Consider the following 24,030-nt stretch of genomic DNA (forward strand, 5'->3'; position numbering starts at 1 on the left):
TATTCAAAATAATACTATATGGTATATGACTACATACCTACAAAATAAAGGCATGGAAATAGATACAGATATAATAAAGCTCATAATTGAGTATCACCATTTAGGGATCAAAGATGGGGATCAGAGAAGCTTCAACTATTATGTGATTTTTTTTAAATAAAAAGATTAGAAACAAGGCAAAATGTGAGTGTTTGATAAAGCTGGGATATGGACAATAGCTGTTGTATTAAATTAACTTTGCTGTTTGCTTAATCTTCAAATTTCAAAGTTTTAATGAGGAAAATTTTTCTACTCCATGGTTCCAGTTTGCATACTAACATTTTAGTAAGTTTTCTTTAGAATTTTCATATCCTTTTTTTTCTATTTTCTTTCATCTCTCTCCTCCTTCTTCCCTTCCTTCTGCAACATGTATGACACTACTGTTTTCTGGGTCTTTCAAAAAACTTAATTGTATATCATGAACATTTTTCAAGTTAATGTGGTCTTCTTTTAAATGGCTCCATAGTAGTCCATTTAAAAATGTGTCATAATTTATTAAACTATACCTCTATGGATAAACTTTTAGATTGTTTCCAACATTCTGCCGTTAGGAAAAATGCTCTAGCAAATAAAACTTTGTAGGCTTGATTATGGGAAGTATATTTCTCTACATGGACTTCCTGGTCATAGACTATACTATTGTTATATTTAAGGTTCTGCCAAATTATTCTGTACAAAAACTATATTGATTTACTCTTCATCAATGGTGTATTAGTATGCCACTCTCACCACATCCTTACCAAAGCTGAAGGTTGGGGATAGTTAACATTTTGAACAATATGAGAGGGAAAATAATTTTAAAGATAAAAAAGTATAGCTCAGAGGGATGGCTCAACTTACCTTAAATCTCTCAGCTAGTGGAGACAATTTTAGGATGGATATGAGGTCTCATGTTGGCTGCAGTTGTCTTTCCATTAGGTCTTGATGCTTCATTCTGGAGATCCCAAATAACAAGCGTATTGTCTAAGAAGAGAGAAAAGAGCTTAGTTTTTCCCCCAGTATCAGGAATTTCTCTAATGTGGGAGGCAAATGCAGTTGGGCTTTGAGGAGCTCAAGTCCTAGGATGGTTTCTGAAGGTTAGTGGTGGGGAAGAGCAACAAGCATGAGCCAAAACTCAGAGTTTTATCTCAAATATAAATATTATTCTTAAATACTTTGGATGAAACACACACTTTCTGTACCGCATATGTTCGAATATGTTATTGCCTTCTTCCATTTCAGTTCTGAAATACAAGAAGAATGATGAGGAAGAATCACTTAAAGATAAATTGTCTAAACTAAATATTCATTCAATTAGCAAGAAATCAAAAAGAGTGACAAATCATCTAAAGATTCTGACCAGAGGAGAATCACAGGTAAATTTTCTTCTTGGGCCACAAACATTTTCCTGGGGAACACGAACACTGATACTTTGGTGAGATTTCATTTTATTGTTATCAGAGCTGTTTCTGGAACACACTGACAATCGAGGTAACTGCCCAGAGCTGTTCCTTTCTTTCTCTCTCTCCCCGCCCCCTCCCTCCCCCCTGTGGGATAATGCATTGGGTGGTGGTGGTTTAGAGGGTAGTTTTGACTCTATTTTAGCTGTGGTGCTTCCGTTCATGGAGAGGACAAAAGAGAGATAAGGACAGGACAGGGATCAACAAAAGATGCCCCAGGAGTCCTGATACCATCAATTAGCACATGAAAGAAAGTTGTGTCCAACTCTTTGCAACCCCGTGGACTGTAGCCTGTTAGGCTCCTTCATCCGTGGGATTTTACAGACAAGATTACAAGAGTGGATTGCCATTTCCTTCTCCAGGGGACCCAGGGATCGAACCCAGGTCTCCCGCATTGTAGGCAGACTCTTCATCATCTGAGCCACCGGGGAATCCAAATTAGCACATAATCTCACCCAAGGCAATGCCCTCCTTTCATCTGTCTCCTTTCTGCTTTTTAAAATCTCATTTCTTTTAGTACCCTTCGTGTTCATCTTATATTTATTTCACCTATAGTGTTTGGAGGCCTATCTTAGTGTGATTTTTCCTACCTGTTATCCCTTACCTCTTCCCCTACTCTCAGGTGCATTATATTCCTGGGTAACTCTTTGGTGTCATCCTGAACACTTTCATCTGAATCCCTAATAAACAATTAATGGATTAGCAAAGCCTCTCAAGCTTTAATGTGCATGAGAATGACCTGAGGAACTTGCCAAAATATAAATTCCTGGGTTCCACTTGGTTCAAACGTGTAACCTCAAAGTTTGTATTTTTATAAAGACTCCAGATACTTTTAAGCTGATCGATCTGGAAATTGAAAATCACAAGATAGAAAGGTCAAGGCCCAGAAGTGGTAATACAGTGGGCCTCTAACCAAAAGTAGGCAGAACAGTTCTTAAGATACTAGATAGTACTTCCCGACCCCCCTTTTCCTGTGCCTGATTTCATTCTTCATTATGTTAGCATCTCTAACAAAAGTTTTTACTTTGAACTAGAGGCAACTGGTTCAGCTCTGACTCTTCTTATCTACCTCACTGTTTGGCTGCTGTGTTTTTTTTTCGTTTCATTAAGTCTTTGCAGCTTTCAGACCACTAAGCTAGAAGTGGTCTCTTCTCTTCTGAACGCCTGACACACTTACTCAATGTATCTCAGCCTTGGCCCTGTTAGTATTCGCAGGAGTCAGCACAGAAATTAAGAGCAAAGTTTCTGAAGTCATTCAGACCTGGGTTTGAACCTCAATTTTACCACTTAATAAATATTTTTCTTTAGGTGCATAAATTCAATATTCAGTTCAGTTCAGTTCAGTCGCTCAGTCGTGTCTGACTCTTTGCGACCCCATGAATCGCAGCACGCCAGGCCTCCCTGTCCATCACCAACTCCTGGAGTTCACTCAAACTCACGTCCATCGAGTCGGTGATGCCATCCAGCCATCTCACCCTCTGTCATCCCCTTCTCCTCCTGCCCCCAATCCCTCCCAGCATCAGAGTCTTTTCCAATGAGTCAACTCTTCACATGAGGTGGCCGAAGTACTGGAGTTTCAGCTTTAGTATCATTCCTTCCAAAGAACACCCAGGGCTGATCTCCTTCAGAATGGACTGGTTGGATCTCCTTGTAACCATCTGTAAATTATAGTAGTGGATTATAGTAGGACCTAATACAGGAAGTGGTTGTGAGGATTCAATTGTTGGGGGAGCGTGTAATGGCCTTGGTTCTGTCTTGCCGCAGCAAAGATTTGAAATGGCAGACGAGTGCTATAGCTCAGAGTTTTATTTGGCAAAGGATAGTACACCCTCAAGGCATGAGGGCAGGCTGACCCCAAAGGATAGACGCCCTAAGGAGAGGCATCTATCCGTCTTGGATTCCTCTTTTTTATGTTTGTCTATTCCACCCCTTGAGCCTGCCCTATGCAAATTGGGCTGGCTGAGCAGGGGGCCTGTTGGTTTCACCTGAGGTTCTCACTCCTGTCCTCGGGTTTTCTTTTGTTCCATATTTGCAGGTTTTTTTCCTCTCTTTGTCTTTTAGCCACTGCCATTTTGGACTCCTTTTTCCTATTCTAACTGCCTAACACAATGAAATGATACATATTTTAAAAAGTACTTAACATAATGTGTAAGTATTCAATATATTGGCTATCATCATCACTATCTTATTTTGCATATAAAATACTGTTATTTATCTTTTAACCTGCAGACTTCTTACTCCCTTGCAGATAAAACTTCTTTATGCTTAATGTATTAATCATATCTTATACTTCCTGTGTTTTATGATGTTTTGCCATCTTAAAAAAGCTTGCAGGCCAAAGAAAATGCCACTGGTAGGGCTAACCCACTCTTACAGAGGGCAAAGAACTCAGCTGGAATTGCTTCTTTCATTTGCAGACCAACGAATCCTGGGTCTAGAGCCACAACCATCTCCTTATCTAAATCTCACAGGTGAAACCAATATTTCTCTGCCCTCGATCATTCCAAGGCCAGGTACCAGGCAACCAGAACCACTTCTATAGCCCAAAGCCTGCTGGAATTATTCAAACTGGCTAGTTCTAAACATTTTACCCTGCCCCAGCTCCTTCTCTGTGATTTCTCACAGAAACTCCAATAAAGACTCTAGCCTTGACTTTTCCCTTGCTCCTTCCTGCCAAATGACGCAATCTCACTGATTCCCCTGTGATCCTGCATGACATACGGTGACCACTTCTCTAGGACCTGTGAGTATAATCAACCTCCAAGCTTCATTCTCTTTTCCTCCTGTGGCTGCATTGTCCGTTCCCTACCATACCCAATATGGATATTCTTACAACATATGGCTTATATCATCCTGTATTTACTTCTTGCTTTTCTTCCATTGAATAGAGGAGATAATTCCAGGCCTCCCTCTCTTCAATGTGGAACTATAACATGGGAAGCTTGGGACATTTATGGCGTGTGGTCATAGTAACAGAATTGAATTGGGAATTCATTTGAAGAAGAGACCGTAGCCTCCATGAACATGTGTAAATGCAATGTAAACAATTCTCCTCTACTCTTTAGAATGTTGCTTCTGATCCAAGACAATACTGTTGAGGAACAATATCCAGGTCTTAATCCTGGGCAGGCTCCTGTAGAAGCTGTTCCAGTCTTTAATGCATTTGCCGTCAACTTCTGATATTTTCCAACTGCAAACTTAAAGTGAATTGTAGTTAAAGTAGCCTGAAGGGATATTAATTAGATTTTTTCCCATTAATCTTTTGAGAGGATGTCCTGTCAGCAATGAAGCATTTCACTGTTAATCAGAAAATCAGCTGCATATGCTGGACTGTAGAAAAGATAAATCTCAAATCAGTCAATTTTGCACTTGTCAGCAGCTCAAGTGAAATATTTGGTGGAGTTAGGGTATAAAACTGTTACCCAAGAGGAAGATTCTATTCCATTCATCACACATATATTGAACTCCTTTGTACCCAACACTGTTAGAGATTGCAAATGCAAAGAGTTCTAAATTCAGACAGTTTGGGCTGGAATCCTAGTCCTATTAACATGGGTAAGTTTCTTTAACTTTTTATATTAGGTCACAGAGAGATTCTCTCTCTTATAATCATCCAGATGTGCTGTGCTGCACAAGATCCTCCAGGATCCCAGTTCCCAGTTTTATGCTGTGCTCTTCCCTAAACATATTGTCTTCATCTGCCTCATTAAAGCTGGGTCACTGCCATGTCTTCAGTCAAAGTCCCAAGGACAATGTTGTAAGCCAAGATTCAGAAATGAAATGCATCACTTCCGCTCACATCCTATTTGCCCAAATTTGCCGTGTAACCCAGTTACCAGGGCAGAATCAGCTGCAAGGGAGTCTGGGAAGGGCTGTCTACCAGGGCAGCTGTGTGTCCATCTTAAACTAAAAGGGCAGGTTCTATCGGTAGAAGGTCGACATGGGGAATGTTCAAAATGTCTGCCACACCTCCTGGAACTTCTGTTTCTTTATCTCTAAAATGGGGGTAATCATAGTATCTACTTCATAGGGTTGTGTAAGACTTAAATGAGAAAACGGAAGACAGGTTTTAGCATAAGTGTCTAAAACACATTTGAAAGTGAAGTGAAAGTGTCAGTCACTCAGTCATGTTCGACTCTTTCCAACCCTATGGTATAGCCCACCAGGCTCCTCAGTCCATGGATTCTCCATGCAAGAATACCAGAATGGGTTGCCATTTCCTTCTCCAAGGGATCTTCCCAACGCAGGGATTGAACCCAGGTCTCCCACACTGCAGGCAGGCTCTTTACTGTCTGAAAACATAGTTAGTGTTTAGTAAATGTTACAGATTATTATTATTAATAAAAAATACTTCCTTTCCAATGCTTGCAATCCATCAATGGAGAGAATTGCTTAAATCATTAACTAGTGAGAGCACATAGGATGGTGCAATTAATTTTCTGGAGTGGAAAGAACAGGAATTAGAGGAAGGAGTTGTAGCAGGGGTGACAGTTGAGCAAGTCTTTAAAAAAAATAAACAGGACTTTGCAGAGAAGAAAAGGGACAGCAGCATAATCCAGCAAAATAGCACAGCATGAGAAGGCTTGGAAATAGGGAAGTGGAACCGGGAAATATTTTTCATGCCATGATCCTTGAAACTCTTATTTTAGCATCATCTGGGTCCCAGCCAGGACACACAGAGTAAAGTAGTTGGTCCTTGAAAACTACATTTCAAAGAAATCTGTCCAAGCATTATGCTTCAAACTGGCTCAGAGCATAGAGCTCCTAGGGCAGAGGGTGATGAATTTTGTGCAGATTACAAAGAATGAGGCTAAGGGAGGTGGGAGGGGGGTTCAGGATGGGGAACACGTGTACACCCGTGGCGGATGCATGTTGATGTATGGCAAAACCAATACAATATTGTAAAGTAAAAAATAATAATAATAATTAAAAAAAGAAAAGCTTTGCAGATAAACAATTTTAAAGGACTTAAAAATATTAAAATAAAATGTCACCATTTTCTATGCATTCAGTTCTAAGGTCAACCATGTAAACTAATGGATGTAAGAACTGAGAACAACTTCAGTTATTAGCCAGTACCAAACTGATTAGACATACCATATTCCATAAAACAGGCGTGTGTTCACACAGATTTTGCCGATACAAAGCTGGTTCTGATCTTTTTTTGTATAATTTTGAATGTCAAGATATATTTCTAGTCATTAACAGCATAATGTCTTCTTAGAAATTGCCACAAGCACATAAAAAGCATATTTTTCTGAATGCTAACAGGTATACATGTAAGATACCAATGACAACAAAAAACTGAACACATGTGGGCACCATCTTAACTCTGCAGAGTTTTACTACTGGAACTGTTTTTGTTAAGATTATTCATCATCTTTCAAATTTGAGCTGGTAACGAATTATGATATTTCTTTAGCCAAGACCCTAAGAATATTTTCTGAGTAACCACTGGGAAATAAATAGGGATGAATCATATCTGCAAAATGATAAATTCTACTCAATAGATCAAATTTTTAATTTCATTTTACATTTTATTAATTATCTGATAGACCTACAAATGCAGTGTAATTTAGGAGAACACATATAATACATGCCATTAAAAACTCTAGAGGGAAGTTTAGCATCCCACATCTACTGTGACTGGGTGAAGCACACAGCTCTGCTGCACTATTGAACATCAGTTGTGTCAATTGCTGGACAAAGAAAGGACTGTGTTAAGACAGTCAGCATAGTATGAAAAGTTTTCATCTAAACAAGGAGTTTTTTCGTAACATGCTGGGCCAACATGGTTTGTGGTTTTCTTAAAAAAAAAATACCAGATTCCTCTGAATTATAAAAATAATTTCATCTATATTTTAGGTGAAAGACAATACCTTTAACAGAGAAGAAAAGCTATTTCGATCTTTAGAAAAGACTGTGAGGCACTGTGTGAAGAACATTTCATCCTGTCTCCAACACATACAGGTGGGTGCGACACCACTGTCTTTTTCAATGTTTCTCTACAAGAAGGTCTTGATGTCTCTGGTTTTAATAAGGAGTAGATGTGACTGTTCATTCATTTATATGATGACACCTATTGGACCAAATTTGGGAGGCTCCAAGGTGCTGGTGAAGGAAGCAAATACAAAGACTTGGATTTTGCTCTCTGTCCCCTTCCTCCTCCATCCTTCCCCTAATCTAAGTCATCATACAGTGGGACAAGCATGGTTCACATGCTTGCCACATGGGGCCGGACCATTAGCATAGTTTCTTTATAATATGCTAAATGGCAGACGAGGTAGAAACATTATTTGTTTGATTATACCAACATATGTTTTTCCTGGCCTGAAAACACATATTTGCAAATTTAAGATTAGGACTGAGGGAAAAAAGAAAACCAAAAGAGGGGAAAAAATAAAACTAGAGAAATTAAAAAGTAAAAAGTGCATAATATAAAGGCCATAAGTTCAGTTCAGCTCAGTCTCTCAGTCGTGTCTGACTCTGAGACTCCATGGACTGCAACACACCAGGCCTCCTTGTTAATTGTCAACTCCTGGAACCTGCCCAAACCCACATCCATCAAGCTGGTGATGCCATCCAACCATCTCATCCTCTGTTGTCCCCTTCTCCTCCTGCCTTCAATCATTCCCAGCATCAGGGTCTCTTCTAACGAGTCAGTTCTTCTCATCAGGCGGCCAAAGTATTAGAACTTTAGCATCAGTCCTTCTAATGAATATTCAGGGTTGATTTCCTTTAGGATTGACTGGTTTGATCTCCTTGCTGTCCAAGGGACTCTCAAGAGTCTTCTCCAAAACCACAGTTCAGAAGCATCAATTCTTTGGCACTCAGCTTTCTTTATGGTCCAGCTCTCACGTGCATTTGTGACTACTGGAAAAACCACAGCTTTGACTAGAGGACCTTTGTCAGCAAAGTAATGTCTCTGCTTTTTAATATGCTGTCTAGGTTGGTCATAGCTTTTCTTTCAAGGAGCAAGTGTCTTTTAATTTCATGGCTGCAGTCACCATCTTCAGTGATTTTGGAGCCCAAGAAAAGAAAGTCTCACTGTTTCCATTGTTTCCCCATCTATTTGCCATGAAGTGATGGGACCAGATGCCATGATCATAAAAAACCACAAAAACCCACATGTGCATCTCAAATTTAGCTGTAGGCTACCTCCCAGTCAACCCCAAAATGGAGATATGATCATGCAATTTTAAGACAAACCAAATATCTCTATTTATTTTATAACTGGTAATTTGTAACACCCCCTTTACAGTTCTGATCCTTCTCCAGGGGATTTTTCCCACCCAGGGATCAAACTCACATCTCTTGCCCTGGCAGGTGGATTCTTTACCACTGAGCCACTTAGGAAGTCCTAGTTAATAAATGGTCCCTTCCTATTTTCTAGTTTTTCTCTTGGATATGTTTTGGAAGATGTTTGCATGCTTTAAAAGACGATCATACAGAAGATTAAGCTGACAGGCATAGTGATTTGGAGACAAGTTTCTATGTTACATAACCAACAAGCCATATTCTTTTTATAAACTGATGCAAAACCTGATTTTGCAGTCAGATTTGCTAATCTCTTCCTAAAGCCCTGATTTCTGTGAAAGGAAAATCAAACCATAGTTATAACATCCAGAGAGCAGTGGAAACCCTGTGCCTGAAACACTTTTCAAGAAGTCAGTGCCTCCTGGGAACATCTACAGAAAAGTCTTCTATTTCCACTAACTGATTCAACAAAAGTGTGATCGTCTTCTCTCAAAGAGAAGATTAAATTCATCAAGGAAAACTGATGACATAAATCAAAAAGGAGTGATTTTTTAAATAAGAGATCTGTAAGAATTGAATGATTAAAAATAGCCAACAAGGGAATTTAAGATGGATTCTACTTAATAAAAAAGGGTGTCGTACCAACGGAGAAATATGAGAAAGCGACAAAGGGAAAAGTAAGGATATAGGTCATTACAAGTAACGTGACTGTGCAAAGTGTTTACAGAATTTTTCCTTCCCTTTGTCTTTTTCTCTCGGTGGTACCAGTTATATTGATGAAGTGCAGATTTAGGATGCACTCCCTTGTACTCACTTCAGAACTTTGCACTTTTGGTAACTTTGCTCTTGGCTTCCAGGATGCCATGCCTTTAGCTCTGCAGAGCATGATGGAGCTCCAGGAGATTTCACACAACAAAGATGAGGAGGAGAGCAGCTATTCAGAGTCTCCAAGTAATGCCCCAAATCCCTCTGAAGACTTTGTAAGTTATTTATATTCACAGATGAATGCAAATGGAAATAGTAGGGTGAGAAGAAAAGCTGCTTTTCATTTACTTCTTTGGAACTAAAAATAAAACGTGCACTAAAGCAAATACTAATGTGAAAATTAGTAGATTTAAACAGGAGTTTTTTTAATCATTAAATATTTTGAAGTGGATTTGTGAGGCTTTTATTATAATCAAAATTTAAGAGGGCTCCAGACTGTGTTTGTAGGATATCCAGTGTCTGTGCAGCTTTTAAAATCAACATTTAGTTTAAGTCTGCAAATGGTATATTAGGGATTTATTAAGTTAGGAAGCTGTGATTTTCTTAGAGGAATCTCTGGAAATGCCTAGAGTTTTTACAGGAGGAGTGAAGATATTCTGTGAGGATGACTTTTATTAACATACTATACACTGGAATGTAAGAGAGTAATAGTCGCTCAGTTGTATCCAACTCTTTACGAGCCCGTGGACTGTAGCCTGCCCGGCTGCTCTGTCCATGGAATTCTCCAGACCCGAACACTGGAGTGGGTAGCTGTTCTCTTCTCCAGGGGATCTTCCCAACCCAGGGATTGAACCCAGGTCTCCCACATTGCAGGCAGATTCTTTACCATCTGAGTCACCAGGGAAGCCCAAGAATACTGGAGTGGGTAGCCTATTCCTTCTCCAGGAGATCTTCCTGACTGGGAATCAACTAGGCATCTCCTGCATTGTAGGAGGATTCTGTACCAGCTGAGCTACCAGTGAAGCCAAGTAAGACCTTTCTGTTCGCAAGGGGCTTTTATTTAAGAGTCATAGATCTTCTGTTCTGTGGTAAAATATTTGTTTCCTAAGAATTATATAAAATATACAGAATTATAAAGCATAAATTGGGAATCATTAAAAACATGCTTGAGGCAAGAAAGTATTTGGGCAGCAAACTAGTCTGAGTAATATTTATTTTAATTTAGTATCTTGGGCTAGATAGGTATTATTATTTCATAATAATATTTCAAGTATTATATAAAAGATATAATAGACTCCTCCATCATTCTGAAGGTCCTTGAAAATGACATTATTTTTGTATTGGTATTATTGGCATTTGGGGTCAGATGAATCTTCACTGAGTGGCCTTTGTATTGGAGGATATTTAGCTTTCCTACCAGGCTCTGAACCCCAGTAAATGTCTGCCATCTCATATTTTCGAATCCTGGGAAGTGATACAGCACCCACTCCAGTAGAAAAATACCCAGAGACATCTAGCTTTCCTGGCACTGGGTAATGAAAAGTCATGATTACATCTGAAACTAACATGGTAGATTAGATGGATGGGAGGAAGGAAGGGGCTGGGAGAGGCAAGGAGAAAGGAGAGGGTTTTTATAACATGTTAAATGGAAAAAATGTGCCTAGTTCTTTATATGTTTTCTGGACTTAATTACAGTGAGCACATTTTAGAAAAGTCCTCATGGGTTTGCTCTCTGGTTTAATTCTGACTCATTAAGGTGATAAATATTTATTGAACACCCTGTAAGACCATAGTATATAGCTTCCCCATCATCAAGCATGCTCCAGAACCTGACAGAATGAAGAGATAAGGTATCCTTCCCTACCTTGCATAAAACCACAGGATGATAAATTAGGCTAAATTAGAAAGCTCAATATAAAAGTACCTTTGTATAAACAAAGTGTATTGAACTCTCTTTTAAAAAATCAAATATTAAGCACTCAAATCTATCTAAAGGCAGAGCAATTATTTTTATCTAACCATGAGAATATCTATCTACACATTTTGTATAGCACAAAATATGAGAATAAAATCTGATTCTTATCTGTTCCAATCATAATTCCTATGTACAGATGAACTGGTTCATGTCTGTGTGTCACAGAACATATATATTGTAACTATATTCTAATATTGTAATTAGTGGAGTAGGAAATGACAACCCATTCCAGTATTCTTGCCTGGAAAATTCCATGGACAGAGGGGCCTGGCAGGATATAGTCCATGGGGTCACAAAGAGTCGCACATGGCTGAGTGACTGAGCATTGTAATTAGATTATTCATTCAACTATGTCACAAACACAGTAATTCATCCCAGAACAGTAAACAGATTCTTTGCTTAGTTGACAGACTCATTAAATAATCTGAAGGTGTATATTGATTATTTTATAAGCTAGATATCAAATTTAATCTGTGCTGGCTATTGCTGGCACCAATATGAGATTGGTTTCCCTCCTCTTCTCCAGTTCCCATGAGTTCAGACAAAGTTACCAGAGTTCATGAGTGTGTGCTAAGTCGTTCAGTCGTGTCCAACTCTCCTCTGTGCATGGGATTCGCCAAGCAAGGATACTGGAGTGGGTTGCCATGTCCTTCTCCAGGGTATCTTCCCAACCCAGGGATCTAACCCAAGTCTCCTGCACTGGCAGGCAGGCTCTTTACCACTAGCATCACCTGGGAAGCCCTACCAGGGATCACATAAGTTATTTAATACAAACTGCTGCTCAGACGGAGAAGGTGATAGCACCCCACTCCAGTATTCTTGCCTGGAAAATCCCATGGACGGAGGAGCCTGGTAGGCTGCAGTCCATGGGGTCCCGAAGAGTCGGACACGACTGAGCGACTTCACTTTCACTTTTCACTTTATGCATTGGAGAAGGAAATGGCAACCCACTCCAGTGTTCTTGCCTGGAGAATCTCAGGGACGGCGGAGCCTGGTAGGCTGCCGTCTCTGGGGTCACACAGAGTCGGACACAACTGAAGCGACTTAGCAGCAGCAGCAGCAGCTACTCAGATGTTGATTCACTAGAACATCTTTCAGGGTACAAAAGAGAAATCTTTTTCCAAATTGCTATAGCCTAATCATGACACCCAAGCCTATATAATAAAGGGAAATATTGGGTAGTTAGCAAACATAGGAGACTTAGAACAGAGGGGAGGCAAGAGGAAACAAAAGAAATTAAATCTAGACTGCTCGGGTGCTGGCATGGAGCTAAACAGTGATTCAGTGTTCATTTTCAATGCCTCAGACCCACAAATAGAACAATTTAGGACACAGGATCAGCATCAGCTTAATCTTGCAAGGTATTTAAAGAGGAAGCAATAACTATCTAGCCATTTCCGTAACAGGAACAAAATACCTGTAATAAGGGGGTACTCTCTGTATAGAGGATACAATTGCACTACCAAATTTAACCAGCAGGGTAGACAGGGAAGGGGTGGGCGTTGCAGGTGTGGGAGGAACAGACACAGCCTCTCCTAAGACCAACTGTCCTCCTTTTATTGCTAGCAAAGGAGGCGAATGATATGTGCATTATTAATAATACAGGTTTGGTAGTCCAAGGTGGAGATTACCTGCAATGCTATATTCGGGAGGAGCTCCACTTGGCTCTGAGATTAGAAAGAAGGGGAAGGGGAAAGTGTGGAGGGAGATGACCCCACTGACAAAGCCAATAGTTGTGGAGAGAAGACTGGAGCATAGTTTGGGTGTGCAAGTTTCAACTTTTGTATTCTTCTTCCTGTTCACTCTTCAGTTCCAACGTTAGAGTCTAGAGTTGCTATTTTAGGTCCTTGCACAGGTTTAGCTAGACAAAAAAAAAAAAAAGAAAGAAACACAACATGATCCCTTGCTCTTCGAACTTGGCTGGGTACTTTTCTGCCTTCCTTTGTGCTCCAGCAAAGAGGAAGTAAGCCTGTTGCTAACAGCTCTGGGCTTGGTATCGGGTGTTCACTCCGTGATGGCGTTGTTCTGCTCTTTTGGCAGGCAGCTCATTTGCAGAAGCTCGTCCTGACGCCCCTGTCAGCCCTGCTGTCCCTGTTCCCAGGGCCTCAGAAGCTAATCCAGAAACGCTATGACAAACTGCTGGACTATAACAGCTACTTGCAGCGGGCGGCGGCGGATGAGTCAGACTTGGCCAAAAGGGAATATGAGGCCCTCAATGCCCAGCTGGTGGAAGAGCTCCAGGTGTTCAATCTGGCCGCGCGGAAGATCCTCCTCAATTGTCTGTGCAGTTTCGTCACCCTGCTCAGGGACCTGATGATCGTGGCCCAGGGGGTTCACACCACCACGGTGCCGGTAAGCACAGCAGCAGGATCTGTCAGAAACCACGCCGTGCAAAACAGCCTGCTCATAGCGTGCCTGAGTGTGGTGTGCATGTGTGTGGTGTCCGTTTTAACTGAAGCCAGGCAGAGAGTGTTCTGCGCCTTATCCCTCTTCCCCACAGGAAGCTAAAAGCAAGTTTCCTAGTGCAGGTTTACTGTGACTTACACACACGGAGTTCTTTTTGGAGATTCCTTTTCAAACACCGAACATCTTTCAGCTTGGCTCCCTTTGTTGGCAGAGCCAAAGTAGCTCCATCTGCCTGATGCGATCTTGAAGCTTATCAATTTATATTTTGTATTATCTTCCTATTCAACAGTTTCTAAATGTTAACCACGACTAAGACATGGATCCAAAAATAAGGCCATCTCAGTGTAGTGACAGAAATAGGATATCCGTCAAACCAGTCTTTGTTTTGCTTTTGTGTTTCTCTGAGGAATAGAAGCCTGATGTGTGTGTGTGTATGTGTGTGTGTGTGTGTGTGAGAAATATGTGCATATATATGTGCATATATCTAAAACAGGGCTTCTTGGTGGCTCAGCAGTAAAGAAGCCACCTGCAGTGCAGATGTGGGTTCCACCCCTGGGTCAGGAAGATCTCCTGGAGGAGTAAATGGTGATCAATCCACTCCCATATTCTTGTGGGGAAAATCCCATGGTCAGGGGACCCTGGTGGGTTACAGTCCATGGGATCACAAAGCCTCGGACATGACGGAAGCGACTGAGCATGCATGTGTATATAAAACATAGATATAGTAGTACGAAAAATATATATCTATACCTATATATCTTAACTTTCCATTAGGGTATAATTTTATAATCATTTTCTGAAGAAGAAGAAAGATATTTACACCCTAATATCAACTTAAAAAAAATTAGCTTTGTTACCTGGCCTTTCAAGTGTATTACTTATCTTTCAGCTGGTTAGATATCTAATGGACATTTGGAGAAAAATATATTGTATAATTAACTTTTAACTTATCCTCTGAATTAAGTTGGATAAATAGGTGCTACATTTACTTGGCTCAAGAGAAAAAGCTATATAAAAATGTATAAGCAGCCTCACACCCATTCTGACTCCAAACCACCTCATCTCCTGCTCTCACCCCCATTGATATTAGTTTATTTTTATTGTGCCATTAAAAGTCTAATAAATGCAAATATGTGTTTTATTTCTTACACAAACTAGCAAACTGTAGTACCCTTCTGCAGCTTGTGTTTAACATCCATGTCAGTACATAGCCTCGTCATTTCTTCTACATCTTTATATGTCTACTGCATACTTGTACAATATTTTTTGGTAACAACTTTATTGAGATATAATTCACATACTATATACTCCACCTGTTTAAAATATAACGATTCAATGATTTTTGTAGATTCACAAGAATCATGCAGCCATCACCACAATTTTAGAAAATGGTCATCACCCCCCAAAGAAACTGTGCCATTAGCAGTGACTCCACTTTTCCCCTAGCCTCCCCAGTCCCAGACAACCACAAATCTCCTTTCTGTCTCAACAGATATGCTTATTCTGGACATTTGGTATAAGGAGAATTTTACAACATGTGGTTCTTTGTGACTGGCTTCTTTCACTTAGTATAATGTTTTCAAGTTTTGTTCATGTTGCAGATGTGTTTTACAACTTAATTCTTTTTATTGCCAAATATTACATTCTATGGGTATATCACATTTTATGTATCCATTCATCAGTTGGTGAACAATTGGGTTATTTGTACCTATTGGCTATCATGAATAATGCTGCTATGAACATTCAAGTTCTTAATAGATATATGTTTCCACTTCTCTTGGGTGCATACCTAGGAGTGGAATTTCTGGATCATAAGCTAACTCTATGCTAACCTTTTGAAGAACTGCCAGTCTGTTTTCTGAAGTGGTTGCACTATTTTACATTCTCATTAATTATGATTGAGGGCTCCAGTTTCCTCAATCTGTCTTTTTATTATGGCTGTCCTAATGGATATGAAGTGATAACTCATTGTGGTTTTGATTTGCATTTCTCTGATCAGTCCCCTATTTTAATTTTTTAATCCCCCCCATTTTTAAACTTTTAAAATTGAAGTGTAGCTTATAAGATTATATGCAGTAAAATGCATCTATCTGAAGTGTATATCTCAATGAATATTTGCACATATATGCATCTGAGTTACCACCACCCAGATCTAGATATAAGCCTTTTGTGGTTCCCTGTTAGGGAACTATAATTTCCAGATTACAGTCCTCCAAAGGTAACCACTCTTCTGACTTATATTACCATGCACTGTTTGGCCCGGTTTGTATTTTATATAAATGAAATCACACAGCATGTATTCTTGTGTATATTAATCTGTCCCTATTGCAAATTTGGAAAACTCAGCAGTGGCCACAGGACTGGAAAAGGTCAGTTTTCATTCCAATCCCAAAGAAAGGCAATGCCAAAGAATGCTCAAACTACTGCACAATTGCACTCATCTCACACGCTAGTAAAGTAATGCTCAAAATTCTTCAAGCCAGGCTTCAGCAATACATGAACCGTGAACTTCCAGGTGTTCAAGCTGGTTTTAGAAAAGGCAGAGGAACCAGAGATCAAATTGCCAATATCTGCTGGATCATGGAAAAATCAAGAGAGTTCCAGAAAAATATCTATTTCTGCTTCATTGACTATGCCAAAGCCTTGACTGTGTGGATCATAATAAACTGTGGGAAATTCTTTAAGAGATGGGAATACCAGACCACCTTACCTGCCTCTTGAGAAACCTATATGCAGGTCAGGAAGCAACAGTTAGAACTGGACATGGAACAACAGACTGGTTCCAAATAGGTAAAGGAGTACGTCAAGGTTGTATATTGTCACCCTGCTTATTTAACTTATATGCAGAGTACATCATGAAAATGCTGGGGTGGAATAAGCTGGAATCATGATTGCTGGGAGAAATATCAATAACCTCAGACATGCAGATGACACCACTCTTATGGCAGAAAGTGAAGAGGAACTAAAAAGCCTCTTGATGAAAGTGAAAGGGGAGAGTGAAAAAGTTGGCTTAAAGCTCAACATTCAGAAAACTAAGATCATGGCATCTGGTCCCATCACTTCATGGGAAATAGATGGGGAAACAGTGGAAACAGTGTCAGACTTTCTTTTTTGGGGCTCCAAAATCACTGCAGATGGTGACTTCAGCCATGAAATTAAAAGACGCTTACTCCTTGGAAGGAAAATTATGAGCAACCTAGATAGCATATTCAAAAGCAGAGACATTACTTTGCCAACAAAGGTCCATCTAGTCAAGGCTATGGTTTTTCCAGTGGTCATGTATGGATGTGAGAGTTGGACTGTGAAGAAAGCTGAGCACTGAAGAATTGATGCTTTTGAACTGTGGTGTTGGAGAAGACTCTTGAGAGTCCCTTGGACTGCAAGGAGATCCAACCAGTCCATTCTAAAGGAGATCCTGGGTGTTCTTTGGGAGGAATGATGCTAAAGCTGAAACTCCAGTATTTTGGCCACCTCATGCGAAGAGTTGACTCATTGGAAAAGACTCTGATGCTGAGAGGGATTGGGGGCAGGAGGAAAAGGGGACGACAGAGGATGAGATGGCTGGATGGCATCACCGACTTGATGGACGTGGGTTTGGGTGACCTCCGGGAGTTGGTGATGGACAGGGAGGCCTGGCATGCTGCAGTTCATGGGGTCGCAAAGAGTTGGACACGACTGAGCGACTGAACTGAACTGAACTGATTGATAGATATTTGAGTTATTTCCAATCTTTTTCTATTACAAATAGTGCAAGAGTGATTTTATATGTGAGCAAATGTATTAATATCTTTAGGAGAGATTTCTGAGTGTCCACTAGTGTGTGGAGCGATCTGATTGCAATTTCATTCGGGAACTCCTGGTGATAGCCATCAACAGGTCTTTCCTCTTGTGTTGTTCAGAATCTTCAGAGATGTCCTTTCAAGTTTTCTGTCCAAAGGGAAATGGTTGACTGTGAAGCCCGGTTGGCAGGGTCTCTGGATCCAGTCTATATCCACTCACTTAATCACCCTCTTTCTAACTTGGGTCCCCACTGTCATTTGTGCCTAGTGTCCCAGTCTAGAGACTCTCCATTTTACCATTTGCAGAGAAGAAAACTTCCATCTTCTGCTCAAGTATTGAAAGTCACCAAGATTCACTGAGATGGAGAAGGAATCTTGGGATCCAAATGCTTCAGAACAGTTCCAGTTGTCTATATCTGCATAACAGTTTACACCAAACATGGTGGTGTGAAACAACCAATGGTCACTTATTATTATGGTCTCTCATGGTTCTGGGGTTCACTGGGGTCAGGTAATCACTCTCAGTGTCTCAGTCAGATAATAACCGGGGCTGAAGTGTCACAAAGATTTTCTCAGGCCATTGTCTAAGGTTGGTGGTTGGATGATGATAGAAGACTCAAGCAGTTGGAGATTGGAATAGCTGGGGTTGCAGATACCCCACTCCTTCCACCCCACTCCCACTGGATCTTTCAAGATGGTCTTTTAATATGGTGACGCCAGTGCAACTGGACTTCTTCTATAGTGACTAGAGTCTCCCTAAAGTGTCCCAAGAGAAATGTTGTATCATTTCTACCTTTAGGTACCACAGTTGGCTTCAAGCATCTCTGAAATTCAGAATCGAGTACTAGAAGAGGTTCAAAACCTGAATTTTGTAAAGGATAACAGTGCTACCTTTATTGAGAGGAAACTTAGTTTTGAAAAGAAGAAGCCTGTGCAAACTCTGGTGAGTTTGGTAGCATTCAGTAACAATGATGACTATCACTTGCTTTCCTTGTTCAAATCATAGTATGTTATTTTTCATATCACTTATTTCATTCTAGTATCTTATAATTACCTACTTATTACACATAGAATTTCTCATTTATTTCTACCTTCTGCACTATGATCTCCATAAGGTCATAGGTTTTTATCTGTTTTGTACAAGATGTATACAGAACAAGTGCCTAAGTGTACTTGACGCAGGTAGGCACTGTATAAATATCTGGTAGGTGAATGAACAGAATTTTACAGAGCAAAATCATTACAGTTTAAACCTTACATTTTTCTAGATAAGGAATCTTATTCTGCAGAGATGAAGTGGCTTTTTCAATGTCACTTAGTAGTAGAGCTGGGATAGGGGCCAAGCCTCTTGACTCCTGCCTAATTTACTATTTCCCAGAAAAATACATGCACATATACAATGTAATTAATTAAATATTGTTTATCAAGTGCTTAATACATAAGTGCCTACAACATCGCAAAAAATTTAAAAATGTTCAACAACCAAGAAGGATTAGAACCTCTGCCTTTTTATTCTCAGCCGAATTTTCTTTCTTCTCGACAACACTGCCCTCATGTGCTAACTAGAAAATTTTTCACTGCGTAAGTCAGCTAAATACTTTCACAATAATACCTGATCTATGCCTCAACATTGAAATAATCCCAAATTAATGTTTGGGTTCCACATTTAAAAAAACCTCCAGAGAAGAAATACTTACCAGTATTTATTTGTGAGGATTTTATTATACATCTGTCTAAATAAACATCTCTCCTAACTTTCCAGCCAGAAGTGCCACGCCAGACGGACACTCACCGCTCCAAACTTCTATCCACATACAGCACAGAGGAACTCTACCAAGCTAAGCGCAAGTGCAATGCCACACAAGAATATGACATCAATCTTCTGGAAGGGGAGTTGGTGGCTGTGATCGAACAAAAAGATCCACTGGGGAGTACCAGCAGGTGGCTTGTTGACACAGGAAGTGAGTTTTTTGCATAAGATGCAAAGAACTTCCACCTCTCTACTGCTTGAAATCTTCCCAGGGGCCTCTGTGTGCTTCTCCAAGTGCAACTGTTTGGAAAGAGTATATAAATAACCTTGTTTCTTCTTTTTATTTCCTACCCAGTTATAAAAGGATATGTGTATTCCTCCTTCCTAAAACCCTACAATCCAGCAAGAGTGCAGAAGGTGGATGCTGAGAACAGGTTCTGCGATGACGATTTTGATAACATCAGCCTCTTTGTGTCTTCACGGCCAGCCAGGGACAGTGTCGCAGGCACCCCAGAAGGTAGCATAAGTGGTAGCAGCTCATCTCTTAGTGGAACATGTGGGAAGTCTGAAACAAATGGTACTGACGCTGACAGTCTTCAAGAGGCAGATGAACAGGTAAGAATTTGAACCTTGATGTGAAGAGGCTTGGCTGTTCAAATCATGAAATATGTTCTCCCTTACCGTGAGACTCGGGAAGTGTCAGCTTCCGTTTTGTGTACCTTTTTCAAGGGATTTAATTCTCTGAGCCTGTTTCCTCAAATGAGGAAAAGAAGACAGTAATCCCCACTTGGCCAAGTTGATGCGAGGATTAGAAATAATGTGTAAGTGAGCTATCTATGAATTGGTTGTTTTTAATCTCTAGCATAACACCACCACATAATGACGTATACTATATACTGAAACTTTGAAAAGCTACCATTCCCCCATTTAACCAGTGCAAAGTCTATTGGCATAATCCTTTCCCAAAATGGTAAGTTAACTATTATATAGGGCTCCTTTTGCTACCTCAGAAAGTTTCGGTATATTTGTTAATCCCCAGTGGTGACCAATTAACTGGTTCCTTTTTTTAAACTTGCTTTTTTCTTTACTGGCTTTATTAATTAATATTAACTTCTTTAAAAAAATAAGGTTAATACATGTTATTTGTGAAAAGTCAAAATAGTAGAAAAATATACGTAAATTAAAAGTAAAGATCTTTATTCTCTCCTCAGTCCTACTTTGCAGAGATAACATGCAGGTATATCTTTTCAAATACTGTATTTATCTGAGTATGTTTATACTTACATGAGTGGGAACATATATGTTGTACATAATTTCTTTTCACTTAACAATATATCTTAGACACAACCATACTTAAATATCTACCTTCTTCCTTAACAAATTCTGCATAACACTTCATTATTCAGATATATCACAGTTTATGTAACTATTACCATAATAATAGACATTCAGAATATTTTGAGCTTTTTAAAAATTTCAAACAATATTTCAGGCAAGATCCTTATTCATCTATTTTTATACACTTAAATGAGTATATCTATAAGGCAAGTTCCTAAAAATATTGGAGCATCAAAGGAGATATAAAGTCTTGATAGACAGTGCCATACTGCTCTTCAAAAATATTTTATCTATTCAATTTCTTTCAACAATACACTGAATGCTGTCCAATTCATGTCTGAAACTTTAAAAATGGTTTTATTAAGTACTTACTTACATATCATAAAATTTATACAATTTAAATATACAATTCACTGACATTTAGTATACTAACAGTTACCTGAATCCAACTTTAGAACATTTGCTTTACCCTAAAAGATTCTTTGCACTCATTTTGGAGCCCTTCCTGTTTCCCCCTTTAGGCCCAAGAAATCTTTAATCTACTTTTTTCCTCCATAGATTTGCCTTCTTTGTATTTTTTGTATTAATGAAACCACACAGTATGTGGTGTCTTACAGACAGCTGCTTTCACTTAGCATAATGTTTTTTGAGATTCACCCATGTAGTAGTATGGATATGTAGTTTGTTGCTTTTTATTGCCTAATAGTATTTTATTCTTCGAATATAGCTTATTTTGTTTATCCATTCACCAAATGATGGACATCTGGGATAACTTCTATTATGAATAATCCTGCTATGAACATTTTTGTGCAAGTCTTTGTGTGAATTTCATTTTTCTTGAGTGGAGTTGCTTATTGGTACCATTAAATTTTTAGAAAACTGTCAAGCTGTTTTTCAAAGTGATTGCACCATTTTATGTATCCAACAACAATCCGTAAGGATTGTGAACTGCAGTTGCTTCACATTCTTGCCTTATTGCTTTTTTTTTTTTATCACAGCCGTCTTAATGGAAGTGAAGTGGTATCTCATTGTAGTTTTGATTTACATTTCCCTAATGACTAATGCTGTTGAATATATTTCATGTTCTTATTGACCATTCCTGGTTGTTTTTTTTGATGAAATGTCTTTTCGGGTATTTGCCCATTTAAAAAATTGGGTTCACTTCTGTTCTTATTATCCAGTTTTAAGAATTCTTTATTTTTCTGGATACAGTTCTTTATCAGATATGTAATTTGCAAGTATTTTCTCCCAGCCATGGCTGATTCTAAACTCATCTCTACATTCCTGTGTGTTTTTACCACTTTCCTGTCTTGAAGTTTCAAAACCCTTTTTTCACTTATTCACTCTCAGCTTATTCAGAGTTTTTATAAGACTATATAATGTTACAATACCAACTGATTAATGAACTTTTTTTAGTGAAATCCATATACTTGATTAAATGTCCTGGCTGACTTTGCCTTACCTCAATAACCTGGAAGGACAGACATTGGAGGACGAAATTTGTGAAGACACCCTAAAGCTGGTTAGATGTTGAGTTCTAGTTTTTACTTGGCTTTATAGGAACTTTTAGATGAAGTGCCTCACTTAGGCTCAGCATGGATTTTGTAGTTTAACACTGCATCTAGTGCCAGTAGCTACTGCCACTGCAGAGTAATTAATTGCTTTGAGTAATCCTATCAATATGCATCATGGGAATTAGGTCCATTAGAAGTTTCCATTACTGAGGGGGAAAATAAGAATCTTCTTTTGCTCAAAACAAAGTATATTAATGACATCTTCCCAAAGTGCTGTTTGTTCTCCTTTTCCTCTGAGATTCAAACCAATTCAAAATAGGCTATGGTGTCATGGATATAAATACAAATATTATTACTGGTACAACTGAATTAGAAAAGGCAGCTTGGATCTGTGAACACATAGGATCCCCTGCACCCTTCCTTTGACTTGAAATAACCCAACTCAAATTTCAGATTTCTTCCATTAAATAATAATGGCATGGTCTATATTAGTTTTCTATGCTGCATAACAAATTATCACAAACTAAGTAGCTTAAAACAACATAAATTTATTATCTTATCATTTTCTTGGTCAGCAGTCCAGACCACAGCTTAGCTGGGTGCTTTGCTTGGAATCTCATAGTGCTACAGTCTAGACGTTTGCTTGGCTGTGCTTCTTTCTGAAATTCAAGATCCTCTTCCAAGCTCGTGGTGATGGCAGAATTTAGTTCCTTGTTCCAGTAAGACCAAGGCTTCCATTTTCTTGCTGGCACAATCTTTGGTACTTCTCAAAGAAGACCAAGTTTAATAATGGCTAAAATCCAGCTCTAGAGGGAAGTAATGTCTTGAGAATCAGTGCTCTTTTCTTTTTCCATGTGAATAATACTGAGAACATAATTTTTGACTTCTGAAAAGTTGGTTGTTTTGTAATAATTCTAGATTCACTATCTGATCCCCCCTCTTAATGTTTTTCAACTGCTTATAATAATGCTATATGTCTAGCATGTAATCATTTAAAAAGTGCTTCAAAAGTTAGAAGGCTGTAACATAATGTATCTAACTAGTCATTAAAATGATGCTTTAGAGAGCTATTTATTGAGATGAAAAGATTTTAAAATATATCTTGAAGTGAAAAAGCAGGTTGCAAAAATTATGTGTACTATAATTACATACTTAATACCACTTTAGGTAGGTAGAAAGAAAAGAAGAGGACAAGGAATAAAGGATAAAAGAACAAGGTATTCACAGAAATTGGGTAAATTTTTGTGTGCTTACCTTTATTTGAAACTTTTCTTTTACAAAAATTACTTGCATGATAACAATTTATATTTTTTAACTAAAGAACATGAAGGCTTGCTTTTGTGGGTGAGAGAGAATGAGCATTTTTCACGCAATATGACTATCTTGGCTTCCTGAGCTAATATGATGTAATATTGTAAATGCTCATTTTGCAGATTTTTTAGTTTTGGAAAGGAAGATTAAGATATATTATGATTTTAGTTGCTGCCAATTAGAGAACTGGGATGAAATCAGTAAAATGAGTGAAGATAGGTAGAGTGGCTCACTAAGCGAGGAATAATTAAATGCACAGTTACAGAATTAGGAAATGGCGAATTGGCAGTGGCACCGCAAGGAAAGAGCTGGTGGTTGTAAACAGCAAGTAATACATTGGGTATCGGTCAATAATACAATAATACAGGGTGTTATTAAAAAAGGAAATGTGGAGAACTGGATTGTAGTCACAGAATATTGTACATAAAATGAACCAGAGCTTTATATATTGCAAAGAAGTAATTAATAAAATATATTTTACTGAATGCCAAGGAAAGGATCAGATGATTATGGCTTA

General features: G+C 38.9%; 1 protein-coding gene across 3 annotated transcripts in view; it reads left to right on the forward strand.

The window, feature by feature from the left end:
- Positions 1–24,030, forward strand: part of ARHGEF38 (Rho guanine nucleotide exchange factor 38) — a 151,745-nt gene that overhangs the window by 122,296 nt on the left and 5,419 nt on the right. Inside the window, exons 7-13 of one of the 3 annotated variants that reach the window (XM_086406904.1) lie at positions 1,261–1,394; positions 7,344–7,448; positions 9,593–9,715; positions 13,456–13,767; positions 18,400–18,543; positions 19,363–19,561; positions 19,706–19,965. In XM_086406904.1, coding sequence (XP_086263030.1) covers positions 1,261–1,394; positions 7,344–7,448; positions 9,593–9,715; positions 13,456–13,767; positions 18,400–18,543; positions 19,363–19,561; positions 19,706–19,965 — 1,277 coding nt within the window. Of the gene's footprint in view, positions 1–1,260; positions 1,395–4,086; positions 4,222–7,343; positions 7,449–9,592; positions 9,716–13,455; positions 13,768–18,399; positions 18,544–19,362; positions 19,562–19,705; positions 19,966–24,030 lie in introns of those variants that run through there. The other 2 variants (XM_086406906.1, XM_086406905.1) reach the window with 2 other exon arrangements.

Source organism: Bos grunniens, chromosome 6, assembly GCF_055505025.1.
Source record: "Bos grunniens cultivar Pamir isolate PY7600 chromosome 6, Bosgru_T2T1.0, whole genome shotgun sequence".
NCBI classification, from domain to species: domain Eukaryota; kingdom Metazoa; phylum Chordata; class Mammalia; order Artiodactyla; family Bovidae; genus Bos; species Bos grunniens.